Here is a 20,111-nt window from a genome sequence, read left to right on the forward strand (position 1 = left end):
TGTAAAAACTTTTTTTAACGTTATTCCATAGCTAGCCTAACACCAAATTCCCCACTAACCTCCACCCACCCCAGCTAGCTAAATATATTATATTAATATATTTAAATTAATTAATAAAATAAATATGTTAATTTTTAAACTAACTTGCATTTTAAACTAACTTAATTTTTTTCCAGGGGAAGCAGATCAGCAGTGATCCGTCTCCCTGCACTTCACACAGAACACGGAAGAGCAAGGAGGCAGATCGTGAGTCCCTGCAGCACATGTGCTCGTTCTGACAGCCTGTCAGAGAGATCACTGCTGCAGGGGCAACCCGATTGGGTGCTCCCGGTCTGCCTCTTATAGGCAGACTGGAGGAGTGTTAATCCTGCGATCGCAGCAATCTGGGGTTAACTTTACCACATGATGGACCTGGTCCGTCATTCGGCGTTAACCGTTTCCCCACCATGACGGACCAGGTCCGTCATGAAGGGGTTAAAGAACATATTGACATACAAGGTTTTTTACTAAAGTGTATTTCAAATTTAAGACCAGAGTAGCCAAACTGAAAGCATAGCTAAAGTTTTCCAGTTAGTCTATTTTGACGTTAAGTTTGGAATTTCACTTTGAATCCTCACTTTTGTGTGTAACCCGGTCACTTTCCATACAGGCTCCATGGGTGCTTGCTTATTTTTACATGTTGTTGTCCTGGGGATGCACATGGACAGTTAGTACAATGTCTACTCATACACAAACACTTTTGAAGAGTTTACTTTAAGAATGTACATTTAAAGGCAAATTGTCCTGCTATACGGTCAGTGCATAAAAGGAAAACATTACACATAAAGTAAAACAATGGCACTCTCTATCTTTGTTTGCCTGAGAGCCTCTCTTGCATTAGCAATCATGAAATTCTGTACTTTAACACATCAGTCAGCCAAGATCCTAGCTACCTTTACTCAATCTGTTGACAGGTTGTGTTATGCCTATGCTGATAAGATGCCATTATTGTAGATTTATTTTCTTTACAAATGCCTGTTAAGGCTTGGCAAGTGTGAATAGATTTATTTAACATTGCATCATATCTTACATTTAATTCAGTTGCTGTGGAGGAAGACAGAAGTCTTTTTAAAGATGACAGAACATTTCAGTGGAACCAGAAATTATTGACATCGGAAAACTGGAAGTCCGTGGCATACACACAAAAATGCATTGTTATGCTAAATATAAATAATAATAAAAAAAATAAATAATAATAAACCTATACTTAGACATGATGTGCGGACAGAAGACACAATAATTAGTCAGAAAAAAAAAAAAAAGATTTTACTTTCATATGGTAAAGTGTATATTTAAATAAATATTTAGTCCAATAAATCGTCTTTTTTTTTTTTTTTTTAATTATTTTTTTTTTTAAAGAAACCCTTTTCAGGATTTTGTTCATCATAAGTTCTACCAAGGTAGCTCAATGATATGCAAGTCCATCTTGGGTGCGGAGGTTTCTCATTTTGTAATCTGCATTGAAACAGTCTATCAGTTAGCCAGTGTTCATTTAGTTTTTGTTTTTTTTCCATTAAAGTATATAAAAGTCACTGTTATTGTTGGATAAATCTGTATATTGCTGAAGTGTGAATGCTGTAACTGGGGGTGGTGCTGGGGCTTGTTGGGGAGCACCATTCTGAACCCAACAGGTTTTATTTCCGTAAGTAACAGGTTTGCACAAATGTGTCTCCCATTTTGGCTTTGCACCCACCGTACATTTACTCCGGAGTCTGTTTTCGCTATCACAGTACGTGACACAGCACTGGCAGGCCTTGGTACTCTTGGGCCCGTTTTTCACTTTGACTGAGCCCGTCGAGGTGTTTTTATCCCTGGCACTGGCCTTTACAGACTGTGTAACTGGTGCTCCTTTTAACCTCCTCTTCTTCTTCTGAATCTGATCAAGGCTGATATCAGACTGAGAAGAGCAGCTCTCGTTCCAACTTGATCTGGCGGTTAGACTTCTTAGGGGTAACGCTAATCGCAAAGCTTTCCAGAACCTGGAGCTGCTTTTTCTGGAAACGTCACCTTCCCAGCATACAAAGGGAGTAGTTTCCTTAAGCTTAGAGATACTAGTATGTGTTCCTTGTAATGGTTTGTATTCCACAACAATTAGACTTGTGCAAGCAGCATTTTGGCAAACCATACCTAGTTTAAACTCCAGCATGCTGATGCTTTTATCGGTAAGATAGTCAGGACTTAACACAACAATCATTCTACGACTCCTTTGAATAAAATCCAACACTGCTTCCATTGTATCTATAGAATGCAAAGGGACGCATGGTGGGGAAAGATGAAATGAAAGAGGAAGGACAAAGAAAAGTATATTAGAAAAGCGAAAGAAACTCTTCAGTTTTGGGGGAAATGTAGCTGAAAATAGTAAATTTTGAACCCAGAACTGATCAATCTGAACTGCATAAATAAGAGTGAATGTTAAGAAAAGGTAAAGGTAAAGATTTAGAGCAGAAAAGATATTAAGATTTCTCCATTCCTGTTCTATGGCAACTGTCAGCAGTAAAGGTACATATATTGTTCCCCAAACAATGTGGCGGTCAAGCAAAAAATTAATGCACTGCATAATGACTTAATTATATACCTTTTCTAGATACAATGAGTACGCAATTTATTTTGTAAAGGAAAAAGAAAAATCACGTAACAATCTAAAGATTGGATTTTTTTCCCCCACCTGGAATGCCAATCACTAACCACTTTTAAAATATTTGATCGATTTCTTGGTTGCGCGGGGAAGGGAGGAGTCTTAAGCAACATACTGAGACCAATTTTAACAATCTTCATGCAACAGAAATTTGCAGAATAACCTTCTGCTCGAGCTCCTTTTTTGCCTTCTAATTTTATTTCATTCCTATTAACTGTCAAATATGAATATTTTTGTGATTTATATATTTTGCTTTTGAAGTACATCAGTCTCTGGTTATACATATACTCCCGACTATGAAATATTATAGATATAAAACAAACTGAAAACAATGCAAGTCTGATGTCCCTCTTATTATTAAGACCATATCATTATACTTCACCTGTTCAAACAATCAGTCAGCCAAAGCAACCAAGCATTTGAGAAATAATGAAGGAAACACTAGGCCATCTTACTGCAATATTATTTCACATCATTTGATTAAATCTTGAACAGCTCCTCATGAATATTTCTGGAGCGTTTACAAGGTACATTCCAAAATCCCTTTGCAAATATTAGTATTTATTTTGCTACGATAGGGTATGCTACGGATTCTTCTCTGCGACGCATAAAACCTCTGATAAGTATGATACATTACTTCTGAAATGAGATCATAATGTGTCGGACAGATGCTTATAAATTTTGTTAAGGCTAATGATCTATAAAAGGACAGACAGTGGATTTCCTTTGGGTGAACATAAGGGAGTTAATTGAGTTTAAAGGTATAGAAGGCCGATATAGAATGTATCATTTTACAGTGTAGTTCTTATAAAGTGCAAAATGGGGACATCATTAATCTTATTCATTGCCTCCCTGTGCTTAATTGTTTCCCTTTCTTGAATATTGATGTGAATATGCATATTCAATACCGGTGGCCAAATGGGACTGGTTTGTACAGAGTTTTACATATTTAATTCTGCTTCATTGTATTCTAATCTTAAATCTTGATCCAAATTCACTGTGGCAGGTGCCTCTGCACACAAGATAACGTATTCTCCTGACATTCGTCTTAACCAGAAATTGAAATTGATTCTTTATGATTAGACTTGCATTATAAAAGTTGGGTATTTACAGATAGGATACACAAAATATTCAGGGCTTGCAAACTTAGAACGGATTTATGAAAAGGGTCTAGCTGATCACATTTGTTAACCAGTTATTTATGGACTGATTAATGTGTGACACTTTACTTTGTCTCATATTGTTTTAAGTAATACATTATTGGCCTTTTGGGAGGTTTTTTTTCTCTCTCTTATGAAGGGCTAGATTCTGTTATAAGAGATGAACATAACACTGGCAACTGAATTCTGGGTCTTCCATTGATCTCTATGAAAACATTACTATATCAATTATCAGATATGTGCTTAAGGACCCATAAGGTCTAATCCTTGACACAGCAATTAGAACAAAAGGTCTAATTTGAGCTTCAAAAGGATACCATAGGCACCCAGACAACTTAATCTTGATTAAATGTTCTGGGTGCCATGTCCCTGTAGTTTTAAGCCTGCAGCTGAAATCATTGCATGGTAAAAATGCCTCTAGTGGTGCTTTTGTTCAAATAGCAGAGTAATACTCTGCTATTTCTACCAGATTAACTCATATAGACCATTTGATTGGTGCTGAGCAGTGTGTTGCTGAACATGCGCAGTAGCCAACCAATGCTTTCCTATGAGAAAGCATTGGGATATTTTTGATGCACTCAGAAAGGGGTGAGGGCAGCTAAATAGCTAGAGAACATTTGTCTTACCAACGCTATAGTGTTCCTTTAATAATATCTATTTTTTAATTTTCTTTGTGTGTGTTTGTTCCTGTATCCAGGCTAAATATATACTAACAGGGTTAATGTCTAAAGTGAAAATTGCCTAGAATCTAAATATAAGTTCCTATGAAATCACTTTGAATTTCAAACAATTCTCATTCTAGTAAATAACCCTGTATACCACAATATTTTACATGTAGTTCACATACTGGTTAATTTCTGCAAAAACTAAAAACATAACGAAGGTTGTTAATATACATACAGAAGACAATATATTTAGGTTTTTATTCAAATGTAATATTTAATAAAAAATACAGTCTTAAAAATATATGTAAAAAAAAATGTAAGCAGCTTGAAAACTGTATCTGGCCTAAGGGTACGATTACAGTTCTACAAAATAGCCTCTAGTAAAGTCCACATCCAGACAATTGATGGGCTATCATTAACTGAGAAATACATGGGTCAGCTATTTCCACTGCCAAAGCTACCTGCAACATATTGCAAATCAATACGTTACAGACCCCATTGGCAGCAAAAAAGGATGCATTCATTTTGGATGGAAAATAGTCTTGGAGGCAGATCATTAAAATAATTTCCTATACAAGGAACTGACATATTAATCATAGGTTAGGCTAAGTTACCATCAAGATGACATGAGTTTCTTATTAGCAAAATCACAAAAGAAAGATTTTACTGGGGCTTCTCTTTGTAGCAGACATCATTTGAGGTTATTGGAAGTGCACACACAGAGAGATGGCATTGATAGAAATACTATTACAAGACCAGATCCTTGTATTATGACGTGTGATAAACAGTCCAGTTGTTTATATGGCTGATATATCTGAATAATTGCACAACACAGCATATATATGTCCCAGTGAAATTATATGTCCACATTTAAAAAAAAAAAAAAAAAAGCCAGTGTGGAGAGACTTAATTTTACAACAGTTATAAAGCCTTTAGAGTTTTTGCTAAGATTGTTTCTTTAATACTTTAATACAAGTACCCTGATCTTAATGGCTACTTCACAGTACATATTAATCCTCCAAGGAAAGTCATGCTTGCTGGCTTCTCTAAACATTAAATCTATTTATGTTTACAGCTACACAGTCATTAAAGCTTACTCTATCAGAAATAAAACAGGATAAACTGGGCCATTCTACAACATATATGTCAGATGTCACGTAACTTTATCCAAAATTAAATGGGATTTCTTTTTAGTTTATGTGACTGTTTCCAGGTAACAGTGTATTTAGAAATAAAATAACAGCACATGCATTAGACAGTCATTCGGCGTGTGTGTCTGATAATGTATTTTGGGCTATATCTTAGTTCACCTGGCATTGCAAAATGGATTTTCTAATTCTTACAATCACACATCTATAATGGCATGATTGCAATGGATTTAGGAACGATAGAACATACCAGCACATCTACACTTTTATGTTCGTTCTCTGCTGTGCTCAGTGCATTGCTAGAGATTTATAATAGATTTTTATAGTGCAGCCAACAGAAAAATGGTGCAAAGTTTATAAAAGGTAAGCAATCACCATAGCATCTAGCAAAAAATATCTTCTGGATTTCATTATTTTTTTATGGTATCTGTCCCTCTTTTAAAAGTCTGCACCACTTCCCTGTTAGCAACATATTGTGAAATCTCCCTCACTAACATTGTGTCTATTTGCCATCTCATTATTTAAAATCATACATGCAAGAATATCTTTAAAATATTTGGAATCTGTAAATCATTTAGACTGTACAGTCATGGAATCAAAAACATTTGCGGCATAATCAGTGCATCACAGTGAACGTGTTGGCATATACACATTGGGTTGGATATGTACTAGAGGTAGATAGAAAAATAGTTTCCCAGCTGGTCCGTAGCATCACATATTAAAAAAAGCACCATATCAGTGAGTAATGAGGTAGCATGGGTTTATAAAAAAAAAAAAAATGTCATGTTGTATATAATGTTCCATACTGCCAAACACATTTGTTAATTCACCAGTGGGCCAAGTGTTTGTAAGGGACATGTAGAAGCTGGTATTATTAGAATTAACTGCACTGTGTGCTGGAAAGCTGGATAAAGCCATTTAATTTAATTGCAGCATAAAAGCCCTTCACTGGCAAATCACATTGATAGAAGGAGATTCTGATGATCTCTAGAGACTATCTTATTAGTCTTTTTTGATATAGCTAAGCGGAGTGCTTCTGAGAAATCAGACTTCTTGTGTCCGTCTACTCCACTAATTACATGAAATGCCTCACTGACTGCGGTGTAAAAACAGCTCACATGCTGTTAAAAACATGAGTAATGCTATGGGTAACTTTATGATCATGGCTGATTTATGATATACTCAAATACCTGTCTCGTGGCATACTAACTGAATGGTAATAAAAGTAAATGTAAAGGAATCACACTATTTAATGGTAACCATTTAACTGTCTCAATCAATGCATTTCCTACAGCTTTAATATTACAAACCCCATGACGTCTTTGGTCTTTTTTTGGAATATGGATTATATGACGGGTGTCCTGTGTTCCCACAAAATGGTAATAGGTAGTTCCATTCTAAAATGCCACCGCTTTAAAGCCATTACACAGATATATCACTTTTTGTGGCATTTACCCTTAATATACAAACCCACAGCCTTAATGAGTGACCTTTTGAATCCTCTAGGTGAGCAGTTTAGCAAACACTTAAAAACCCCTACCCTGCTGTTTGCAGAGCAACAAGTGGCACACACAGTTAATAAAGTAGTCTTTTTACAGGTACCATGCAGAGATTCTAATCTTAGAGGAAACCATTTCCAGCACTTTTAATCATATAAAGTATGCCACCTTCCAAAGGAAATCTATCAGAGGTTTCTGGTATCATACAAATTGATCCCTAAAGGGGAAAAAAAGTCAGTCTTTGCTAAAATACTTTTGTACAAGATACAGCTGACACCAACTCCCAGGATTCATTGCCAGATGATACACTGACTAATCATGTTGAAAGTTAGAGTGGACAGCAAGGGTTTGGCCACGTGCTGCATAATGTGTCATAAGTCAAGATTTTCTGTGGAATATGTACCTCTTGTCTTCACATCAACCCCTTTAATGCTTGCTTATTAAGTGCTATTTGCTTTAATTTGGGTTTTTTCCGTCAGCTATAACCTTGATTTCATTTTGTTTATAGAGTTAGATGATGCTATGAGGTCTGTCTTAGGATGTAGACCTCTGTAAGTCTGAAATACTTTTTTCCTATTTAGGTTTAAATGTCCTGTGAGCACCACCTGGGTAAAGCTGTGGCAATTAAATACATTATCTCTCTTCTTTTCACTTCTAAATTAAACGCTAAACAAGATGAAGCTCGGTTTCACTGCAACTGCTGTTTTTGGATGGACTCAAATTCTTCACAGGTAGGGCCACATGAAGTTGTTTCCAAAATCTACCACCAGGGTACTTGGATTTTTCCCCTTTCCACTTAATGACCGTGAGAACTTTTTGAGCAAGCTTTAGCTCCTTCACTTTCTCTTTGGATTTAATAGTCTTAAACTGAACTAAAATAAGCTGGATGTTGCCCTGTGAGGCCATGTTTTGTAGGCCAGCTTTTAACTCCAAAAGGGCTTGTGTGCCCCGGAGAACATAGCTGGGGCTAATCACAACCAGTAGACGTCGGCTTTTCTTAATGAAGCTCAGTGTCTCATCTGTAATAACTGAGAAGAAAGAAGGCAAATGTTAGACAATTTGAATAGTGTATACATTGGATAGTAGCTTGCAGGATACGAAAAATCAAAAGAGAAACCATATATAGAATTACTCAGGAAAATGTTGTCTATGCCTGTTAAGATAATACTGAATATAATCTTAAAAATGAATTTTCAATCCTGAACCACCATATCGAAAATACAGGAACTTTTTAAAGCAGTTGCCCATTTTTCAAGAATGTTACAGTAGAAGAAATTCATGGCATTTAATAACTACATTTTGTACACAATTTGTATTTTGTTCTCTTCCCTATGATTTACAGTTCTGTTTCTCAAACATGACTTTACAGTGAACCGATCAAACAGGTCCAATTTAACTGCAACCTCCCCCTTCACAATATTTATAACATTATCACAGGGATCAATAATGTATGTACCCCTACTTTAGCACTTCCATCAATGCCATTCAGATGGGTTTTGGGGTATTCTACTAATGTACACCCAACTACTACTATGCAATTGGCCTTGCTTGGGAAGGAGACTGCACTACCCTCATGATGTCGACATGTTAGCTTCATGCTATTTTATCGGTGCCAATACAGAGTTACATCTGTCACTCCATTCTTATGCCTCCTTAGCAAAGCGCAAGACATGTATGTTGCCATTTATTGACAGATAAGGAGAGGGATTACCAATTTTCATAGCTTTTTCAAATAACATTTTTACATTTTATAGCATTTCTGTTTGTGCAATTTAAACATTTTTAAGATCTTTCGCTAGAGCTTAGCTTAGTGTACTTTACAGGTACACTTTAACATATAAGAGCAACAACCTATCACCCATCATTTAAAATCGCTAATCGAACCCTAAGAAAAATAAAATAAAAAGGCTATTAATTTGTGCACGCGAGTTTATTTCTATTTATTGAATTTTAATATCTAGAAATAAAATGTAGATATTTTCCTAGAACAATGCAGAAAAACCAAAAGTGTGCCAGATGCTAAGCAGTAAATGAACATATGCTCCCTACTAAAAATATGACCAAACTGTTACAAAGAATAAACTAATTGTGTTGCAGGACCCTCCAGCTGGATTAAAAATAGAGACTGTCTGACTTTTATTAGGGCAGTAAAAGGTCATTGTGACTGGTACAGATGCCCTTTTTTTTTCCTAGTGTGACGTTATTTTGCTGTACAAATTAAATATAGAATATAATCTACAAAACTATATCGGTATGTGTCCACTGAAGCACCATGGATTTGTATAAATAGAAAAAAAAATTTAAAAAAATGTAAACCAAAGCATAAGAGGCATCTGGGATACAGAAGATGGTAATAAATATAGCTTCCAATGATTCTCTTTTACAATTGTGCTTTGGTTCCAGCAACATTATGTAGAGAAATACTAGTCCAGGGGTAGGCAACATTTGGCACATGTCCTACAATGCTCGTACGGTCATAATGCTGGCAAAGCATCAGGGAGATGCAGTCCACAACATCTGGAGTGCCAAAGGTTGATTATCCCTGTAACTCAGCATTTAGCTATACTTGCACCTAACACTTGGATGTCAGCAGTGTCCCTTTACCCGAACAGTTTCATACTTTGTGCTAGCAGTTCTGGCATCTGAGTTCTTAACAAACCAGCCAATTAATTACAAATTGGGGAAGAGTGTTTAATTAATTTCTATAATTCTTTTATCAAGCCGACAATATGTATTTATGCTTGTCCTCTTCCTAATTATTGTTATGAATTATAAATCTAATGAACGTGAGTAATAATACATATCTAGTAGTTTACATCACCAATATTTCTAAGACTGAAAGAATATAGCAGATTTTATTTATTTAATTTTTTACAAAAACAAAAATCATACACACCAGATGTTCAACTCAACAAAATAACCTTTATTATTTACAGAGTGAAAATCTTCAATAATCTCCGCTAGACAATTTTATAAAGTGAATAGAGACAACAAAGTAACACTGCATATACAAAGCCTACATGCTTTAACCCCTTAAGGACACATGACATGTGTGACATGTCATGATTCCCTTTTATTCCAGAAGTTGTGTCCTTAAGGGGCTAAACACATGCCAATACTCCCCCCCCCCCCCCCCCCCATTGCGCCACCACCACCACCACATTTCAGCACAAAACCGTGCATTTCTCAAAGCAGCTGGGTTTACTGGCAAGTGTCCAGCCCTTGTAGGCTTTATTTATACAGTATTACTTGGTTGTTTCTTTTTTTAGTCTATTAACTTTTTGATATATTGTATAATTGTAAATATTATTCATTTACACTGTGAGTAGTAGATTATTTTGCTGAATGAGTAAGAGCATTTGGGATGCATCCTTTTGTTTTTATTGCATCCTTTTGTTTTTGTACGACTTGTGTTTTTCATACTTAGGATTGCACCCTTTATTACATTTTAGAGGCTATTGTTTGATATTCTCTATGCATAAATCATTTTGGCGTATTTATTTAAATTTTTAAGATCACAGAGCAGCATTCTAAGCACAGAAATATTGCTTTTGTTTTGTAATACAAACCATAAATAAGATATTGTTAATGGCAGTCAGAAATAATACCTGGTATTGCTGTTAACCTATTCCCCAAGACTTAACTGCAGCATATTTACAAACATGTTCAGAAATGAGGAAATAGTGTGCTCACATCACAATGAAATTCACACATGTAAGCTAAATCGATAATTACATTGTTTGTAAATACTGTGTATCTGTCTTAAACATATCAATACAATATAAATGGACTCTTTCTGCTTTGCAAATTCTGTAGAAAAAAAGGGTTTCATTTTTTCCCCAAAAGGTAACAGGTCTTTACCAGTGAACTATACAAAATATTAAGTAAAATAAGGATTAATAACTATAATTTTATAGTGTCTTATGCTATTGCGCTTTTATATGGTCTAAGGCAATCTTGAATCAAATGAACGAAATACACTTGCTGGAAGCAGTAATTTAGGTTGAAAAAGAATTATTCAAGCCCAAAGTGTTTGATATTTTACAAATCTTGCTTTCGGCTGTTAACCAAAAAAAAAAAAAACCAAACACATTTCAATCGATTCCAGTTATGCCAAATAAAAGAAACAAATCCTTATTGATATTCTCAACTCTAAAATTAAATTTCTTCCAAAACAAACACACCATTAATACTATTGTTCAAATTTACAGTTACATCAATGTAAAATCTCCCCTTTGTACAATGATGCTGCTCTGCTCTAGGGAAAATCAAAATGTTCTATTCTGAACTTATAATCACCATGATAATGAGCAAGTTACATGACAATGTATTATACCAACTCTGTATACATTTGTGAAATGTCATCATATCCCCAAATATGACTTTTTCTTGTATATATTCCTTTTACTAAGTTAGTGGCACTTTTTCCAGTTCTATAATGCTCTTCTTATCATCTGCAGCACACTGTTATATGGTATAGTGAAGGAGGAGTTTTGTCATAGGATTACAAATAAGCAATGCCTTTTGCATGGTCTTGCTAGAGAATAAGATGTCATATTGGTTGTAAATCATGATCATTGCCATCACATCAGCTTAACAGGGTTAGTTTTCACTTTTAATAAGTAACTTACCATCAGATTTTAATCAACAGATGTAGAAAAATCCCACTGCTATATTTCTCATACAATAAATTAATTACTGCTATTAACCCCCATGACCTCTGTTCCATTATTTTCACATGCGTGTTTTATTCGTTCGTTACACGTTACGTGTAGCTTTCGCTTTTGACAGATGAGAAGTGTAAGAAGAAGAAAAAGAAAGGCAAAGAAAAGTGAATAACTTACTTCCTCCAGGCAAACTGTCCCTGTCAAAAATGCACAGCTTATATCCAAATTCATTCTCCAGCACTCCTCTCAACGTCACCAGAACAAACTCTTCTTCCTCAGCATTTCTTGCATAAGACACATAGACATCATACTCCTTTCCGTCTGGAAGGGAAAAAAAAACAAAAAAAAAAAACTTTCAGTACAGAAATAAAAAATAGGCCATTAAAATATATATATAATCCAAACACTGCAATATTGTTCCTGTTCATGAAGAAATAACCTAATAAGAGGCTTGATGAACACATCAATTCTCACATGCTAACAGTTTTTATAAACTAACTCACAAAGGTTGCATGTCACTGCGTTGTTCTGTTTTACTGCTTACTAGGCTAAAAAAACAAAACAAAAAAAAAATTCCCTACTCCAAAGGCTTCAATGGCAGACACACTATAGAAATGACAAGAGCATAAAATGTGCACGTCAACTCAAGCCTAGATACCAGGAGCTCTCTAGATCTACTTAGAATAATGACAAAACTGGTATGTGATATGTTCTTTCTTAATGGTGCTATGTAATGCAATTCAAACACAATCCAACTTGGTGATTTTGCCATAAATGTTGCAAACGGATGTCAAATATCTTGGTGTTAAATAGATAATCAAACCTAGAGGATATAAAGATTATTGTGATTTGCGGTCTCCTTCAGGTCTTTCTTGCCCTCTTTGTCACAAATACCCTGCTGCCAGGCAATATTATCTCATTACGTCACTGCCAATGTGGATTTGCATACACTTTGAAACACATTTTATTTTCTTATCCAATCCCAATGCATTTTCATCCCTGATGGGCAGACATTTATATCAGCACCAATATAAAATTCCATTTTGAGAATATAGATTTTTAATCTGTATATAAATATATTTGGGTCCACAGTTCTATAAACAGAAGTCTGAATTTCCTAGCATGCTGATCATAACAAATGTCATATAAGCCAATCAGAATTCAAGCAAATTAAATTAAAGATTTAAAAATGCAGCAAAAAATAACTGATCTGAAAAAGATCTACAACTTAGTTCTAGTAACGGTTTGGCTATTTGAGCCTCAATTTGACAACTCTAATTTAATTCTCTTAAATTCGGAGTTTGATGAATGACCTTGATTGTTTCTGTAAGGCTGTCAATTCTTCCAAATGATTCTTCAAAAATAAGTAAATAAATTCTCTATTGTCATTGATTAGAATAAAGCTATAACTGAAAACAATGGTGAGGTTACCAGAAAGCCCATAGCTAAGGCTAGATATATTGTCTGCTCTTACATGCAGACTTCCAGGAAGTACAAATCGTCATACTGTCATGATCCATTTGCCATATCTCCTTTATATAAACCAATATTTGGTCTATAAAAGCTTTTATTTATTGTTTAAAGGGTTATTCCAAACACCATGACCACGTCAGTGTTTTAAAGTGGTCATGGTGCAAGGACCACAGGGTTTCAGTATGAAATGCTGTACATCCTGAGATATTTAAGCTAGCGTTCAGAGATGCAATTCCACCGTTGGCAGTTTCATTAGTCAGCCTGAAACAAGAGTTCCAGACTGGCTAATGTCAATTCTGTGCATATTCCTTGCACAGGCTTTCATTCATTGGTTGAGTGTTACATGAAGCACTAAGCCAATGAATGACTGGCAGGACAGACATACAGCTTCTGCATCATTAAAAAAGACTAGACACATGGCATGACTAAGGTAAGAGGTAAACCATTGCAAAATGGTTTTGCCAACTCACCGGTGAATGGCATCATGGTACTAGGCTATGATGCATGAAAAAAAAACAACAACAAAAACTTTAATTATGAAATAACAGCAGTCACCTAAACAAAACAAAAACAAATAAAAATCCCCCCCAAAAAATCACCAGACAATATGTAATTTAACCACACAAAAAGTGCAATGAAATACGTCATATTTACCTCCAACAGTCTCATCTGTCCCAAAGTGAGCTCGGTAAAAAAGTACCATTTCCAACCAATAGACATGATACACAACAATAAGGCATACAACAAGGATGACTGTAGCTCCCAGTCCACACGCTAATTCAGTGATGTATCTTGGAGTGCCAACTATATTTAAAAAACAAAGAAACAAAAAATAAAAAAACATTATATTCTTGTCTGTATAAGTAAGTTAGATTTTGCAAAAACGTGTTGCGAGTGTCTATATTTATAAATAAGGCTCAATATAGCTTTAAGAGTCGAAGGAATGCTGAAGTATAATTAGTGTCAGATTCTGCAAAGATCGTGCCACATAAGCACTATTGGAAAGAAGAAATAAAGCGATCTGTAATTGAAAATGAAGTATTTAACAGGGTAGCAGGAAGGAATTTGATACATGTTCTCAATTTAGAGGGAAAATGTATGTGTCAGGACGAAACAGATGAGTCAAATTCAACAGGCAATTTAAAGAAGAATGTCTCCCTGGAGACTGCAAGGATTTCAGATGGGAAATTGACCTGCTATTTTTGGAGCAAAGGCTCACTAGAGTTCACGTGGACATTTGCATTAAGCAATATAATGAAGGAAAGGTGAAACGATGTCAGGAAAATGGGAACAGCATACAGATCAGATCAGACCAGCTTCCTGAGATGTTGCCTAACTGATAAAGCATTGGAAGATGTTTAGCATATGACACCGTTGCTCAAAGTTCACGATCTGAAATGCATTTGAAACAATAATCACAGAAAATAAACAGAGAGAAAACAAAAATATAAACCTAGGAACCTGAGGTCAGGGTTTTAGGACATCCATGTGCAAGACAGTGGATGGTTTTGGATATGAGATGTTGACATGTACCCAATTATTTCCAAAACACCAGGGTTTAGTTCAAAATCAGAACAGTGATTGCAAACAATTTTTTTTTTCATGAAATATGCATTACATTTTATAGTAGACCAGTCACCAGGGAAACAAAGCCTTATGTTTAAAGAGCGTTAAAAAAAAAAAAAAACGGCAACGCACCATGTTGGCAGTTTTTAACAGCAGGTACAGCAGGTTTTGCAATAGCATTTTTTTGAGATGATAGATTTATACCTAAGGCTGTAAAACACATTAATCTGTGGACATTTAAAGCACTCAACTGAATATCTCTTTTTCCCTTATTTTTGAGGTAGCTCAGGCTACAAATGTTTTTTAACAAAACAGAATGAGACGCAGTGGTGTATTTAGGATTTGGCCTGCCCTAGGCAGGACAGTGCTCCGGCACCCGCCCCCCCCTCCCCCCCCACCCCTCCCCATTTAAATTTTCCCCACCCCTTCCTGTCAAGGCCGCACTTTGACAGCCGCTCTCTCACTGTCAGACACACTCATTGACAGACACACACTCTCATATACACTGACAAACAATGACATACACACACACACTGACAGACGCACGCACTCACTGACCGACACAGACACATTCACTCACACAGACACACACACACTTACAGACACATAAACACTTCTCCCAACACTTACAAATTATTATTTGTATTTTATTTTAAATCCACCCAGCCTCCCTGGGAGAGCTGGAGTGGATTGCTTACCTGTCCAGTGGTGCTGCTGGTCGGGCAGGCAGGGGACGCACAGGCTGAGTTGGCAGCACTTAGTGAGGCGGGGAGCCGGTCTGACGTCAAATTCAGGTTCCCGGCTTCATTAAGCTGCGCGGAGGGAGCTGAGCAGGAAGTGCTCAGGTGAGTATGCTCCCTCGCTGCCTGCATTGGGGGGGCTCAAAAGTGGCCAGTCGGCCCGCTCTTGAGCCCCCCAGGACGCGAGGCAAGCCTGGGGATTTTTGGAGGTGGCTGCGAAGTGCCGCCCAAGGCAGATGCCTTGTTTGCCTCGCGGAAGACACGTCCCTGCAGAGAGACACACACACACACTCACTGACAGACAGCCACACACTGACATACCCCCTCCCCTGCCCTCCAAACATTAACTCATTACTTTTTTATTTTTAGTTTAAATCCACCCAGCCTCTATACCTTTGGGAGTGCTGGGTGGACTTTTTTACCTGGGTTCCAGTGGGGCTTTTGACAGGAAGGGAGTCAGGCATGCAGGCGATTGTCCGGCTAAAAATCCAGGCGGGCGGCGCAAGCAAGGGAGCACTGATTAGTGAGCTGTCTCTGCTCGGCTCCCTCGCGCGCCGCAGAGTGATGCCGGCTTTCGCCTGGATTTTTAGGCGGACAACCGCCTGCCTGGACTGTTAGTTAGCCGCCAGGCTAACAAGGCATTAGCCTTGGCATTTTGGGGGCGGTTTTTTGCCGCCCAATGGAAATTGACGCCCAAGGCAAATGCCTTGTTTGCCTTGCGGCTAATGATGAGACGCCCATCAGGTACGGTACATTCATGGAAATACAGATACAATATTGTAAGAGTTGCATTTCTTCAGGTGACTACCTTAGTATGCCTCTTCTATGTATACCACCATGTCTGGGGTATGTTTTAAAAGTACCCATGCTGGCGATGACGAATGGCATATAAGGTGTGTATGAAAACCTATACTTTAAACAGTTTAGGCTATGAGTTGCTAAAATCTAAATTTGCTTTTGAAATAAGGGACTGCAGTAGTTCACCTGTCCCCATGGCTGTTTAATCTAAATTATTAATGTTATTAATGTAAGAGGAAAACATACTAAATACTTGTATAAGTACCTGGCTTTAAGCTCCTCCCAGTTGCTTACATCGGGCTTCCTTCTAACAAATAGGTCACATTTAGGAGGTTTTTTGTGAGCATTTAGGTAGGTTTATAACTCCAATAATACATTTTAGAAAAGAGTGCTGATAATTAATATCCTGGCTGTGTAAAGTCTAAATGAATAACACAGTCCAGAAGACAGAAGAGAGGCCAATAACCTCAGTAAGAGAAAGCTTCTCTAAGGGGACCGATTGGAGTACACACTTGTATATAACGTGTTTAAAAACCTAAGCCCACACAGACATTTCCGATCAAGATATGTGGCATTAAATGCAGTTACCTCTGCATTTTAGCACAAAGCAGGCTACTTTCAGAATGTGAAAGGTAATATGATACAGCATCTCTCTTTGAGTAGCTGTAATATATTGCAATGATTTGTGGACCCAGGACATACCGTATTTATCGGCGTATAACACGCACCTCATTTTAAGAAGGAAATTCCAGGAAATGTCCCCCCCTCCCATAGTAACCCCCCCCCTCATCCCATAGTGTCCCCCCCCTTTCCATAGTATTCTCCACCCCCTCCCATAGTATTCTCCACCACTCCCATAGTGTGCCCCCCCCTTTCCATAGTATTCTCCCCCCCTCCCATAGTATTCTCCACCCCCTCCCATAGTGTCCCCTAGTGCACTTTCCCTCCCCTTGTCCCATATTTACTTACCTGTCTTGAAGCGTGGGCAGGCTTCACAGCGGGCACCGCGGTACTGGACACTTCCTTTCAGTCCCGCCGGAAACCGGAACCTGAAATTGAAGTTCCAGTGCCGCGGTGCGCGCTGAACACCGGCCCACGATTCAAGACAGGTAAGTAAATATGGTATATCGGCGTATAACACGCACACATCATTTCCCCCCTATTTTCAGGGAGAAAAAGTGCGTGTTATACGCCGATAAATACGGTACTTGAAAACGAGAGAAATCTCAATGTATCTTTCCTGGTAAAATATTTTAGAAATAAATATATGCATAACCTCTGTATATTTAGTATTTGTAACTGATAAGATATTTATTTTCTGTTAATAAACAGATATTCTAAGTTCCACCAAAACAAATATACTGTTGCACTGGGTAAGTACCTCTTACAAACCGTGAATTCTCTATTTCAGTTTTCTAAATTAATATGATAAGAGATACATGCTGTCTTTTGCCTTTGCATTAGAACTCTCCACCCACACTTGTTTCTCTGGGTAAGTAATTAACCACTTTCGATAAACTGCAGGTGTTACTGAACCTGTCTGGGTACTCCTCCCACTGGAGAGAAGGAGACCTGCTTTCCAAAATGGAGGCTGGTTATTTTCGATAACAGTTAATAGTGCTTTATGTGTGCACCTATGCACATCCCTGAGAGAAGTTGCTACCAGAGTATTTCTATTGACAGGCATCATGTCCTCATTGATCAAGAATGTTTTTAAGTTTGAAGGCAGTGTTTAAGCTTTGTGTATATAGCAGATTGTACATCTTGCTGATTGCAGGTGCACACCTTAGGCTATTTATTGGCACCCATGAGCAGTTAAAGGGATCCCTATAGTGCCAGGAAAAAAGCAGTTTTTCTGGCACTATAGGGTTAATAGGTTCCCCCTTCAGCCACATACATGAACCCAGTGCCAATGTCCCTCGGCATTGGGTCAAGCTCCACCCATGCTCCTCCCCCGCTGCCATCAGCGAAGACCTAATGCGCATGCGCGGCTTTCCTATGGGGAAAATCTGAAGCTGGAGGTCCGTGAAGACATCCAGCGTCAGATAACCGACCAAAAAACGGTTTGGATTTGGGAAGCCCTCTAGTCTGTGTTTGTTAGACAGCCACAGAGGGCAGACTTAGAGCTGCAATGTAAACATTGCAGTTCTCTGGAACTGCAATGTTTTACATTGCAGCACTAAGCGCAAAATGGTCACAGGACCCAGACTCCAAAGAGCCGAAGTGGTCTGGGTGCCTACAGTGTCCCTTTAACTCTCTGAAGCAATTCCATGATTGGTTTCATTGGAATGCTTTACGTTGTCAACTGAAATTTGACTTTGATTTAAAACTTGTAAATACTAGCGGTTTGGTCACAACTTTACTAATCCTTTTGTATTTCTGCAGGATACTACTCTGAAGCAAAATTCACTACTCTTTATCTGGCTTATCATTTTATTACGGTTTCAAGCTCAGTGCCTGGCATTGGTTAAATTTTCTAAAGAATAATCTGTATAATTGAGAGAATATGCTATTTGTTATATTCAGTATTCTGCGGTTTGATCACTCGGGGACCTTATGTTTGGTAATCCCTTTAATGGGTGTCAGGGATGATATGCTCTTTGTTCTCAAGGGGTTAAGGATCAGAATTCCCAGGGATTACCCAGTTGTAAATTTGTCAGGGGGTACAGTATAAATCCTTTCTGCAGTAAGTTTGTTCCCTTAGGCACATATTCTCCATGTAATATTGATGCTGGGTATTACAAATGTCTTAATTGCCAGTCACTTCAGTCCCCAGACCATTCTACCAGGTTTAATCTTTCATTAAAGGGACACTATAGTCACCAAAACAACTTTAGCTTAACCCCTTAAGGACACATGACATGAAATTCCAGAAGTTTGGTCCTTAAGGTGTTAATGATGCTGTTTTGCTGTATAGATCATGCCCCATGCAGTCTCAATCCTCAATTATTGGCCATTTAGAAGTTAAATTACTTTGTTTATACAACACTAGACACCCCTCCCAGCATGTGACTTGCACAGCCTTCCTAAACACTTCTTGTGAAGTCAACGTTTTTCAATTTTCTTACCGTTAAGGACCAGGGCTCATTTTAAATTTCTGTAGTGTTTGTGTTTAACTGTAATTTTCCACTTACTCATTTACTGTACGCACACATATTATATATTCTCGACATTAAATGGTCTTTCTAAAGATACCATTATTTTCATCATATCATAATTTACTATAAAAACAAAACTATAAAATAGGATAAAAAAAATAAAATTACAACACACACCTTTTCTAACTTTGACCCCCAAAATCTGTTACTCATCTACAATCGCCAAAAAACACCTGTGATAAATAGTTTCAAAAGTTTTTCCTGAGTTTAGAAATACCCAATGTTAACATGTTCTTAGCCTGCAAGTTATAGGGCTATAAGTACAAGTAACACTTTGCTATTTCCAAACCAGTTTTTTTCAAAATTACATTGTAACATATCTGTCAGGAATCCCTGAATAACCCTTCAAATGTATATATATATATATTTTTTTTTATTTGCATTTTATTACATCAACAAACATATGCATACAGGGTATCACAAGGAATGTTGCATGTGGCGACAAAGTTCACTTTAGTTGCATAATACAGAATGCATGTCATTGTTTTTAATATTTAGTTGATGTGTTTATCAATGTAACTTTGAAGGGGGAGGAGGTTAAGGATGGGAGGGTAAAGGGGTAC

The 20,111-nt window shown here is 37.2% G+C and overlaps 1 protein-coding gene across 4 annotated transcripts in view; it reads right to left on the reverse strand.

The window, feature by feature from the left end:
* Positions 1-1,377: 1,377 nt before the first annotated feature.
* Positions 1,378-20,111, reverse strand: part of IL1RAP (interleukin 1 receptor accessory protein) — a 280,512-nt gene continuing 261,778 nt past the window's right edge. For 3 of the 4 annotated variants that reach the window (XM_063442792.1, XM_063442790.1, XM_063442791.1), the window contains 3 exons: positions 13,941-14,090; positions 11,991-12,134; positions 1,378-2,277 (listed from right to left, as the gene is read on the reverse strand). In XM_063442792.1, coding sequence (XP_063298862.1) covers positions 1,553-2,277; positions 11,991-12,134; positions 13,941-14,090 — 1,019 coding nt within the window. In that variant the 3' untranslated portion in view covers positions 1,378-1,552. Of the gene's footprint in view, positions 2,278-5,463; positions 8,175-11,990; positions 12,135-13,940; positions 14,091-20,111 lie in introns of those variants that run through there. The other variant, XM_063442793.1, reaches the window with a different exon arrangement.

This window comes from Pelobates fuscus, chromosome 2, assembly GCF_036172605.1.
Source record: "Pelobates fuscus isolate aPelFus1 chromosome 2, aPelFus1.pri, whole genome shotgun sequence".
NCBI lineage: Eukaryota > Metazoa > Chordata > Amphibia > Anura > Pelobatidae > Pelobates > Pelobates fuscus.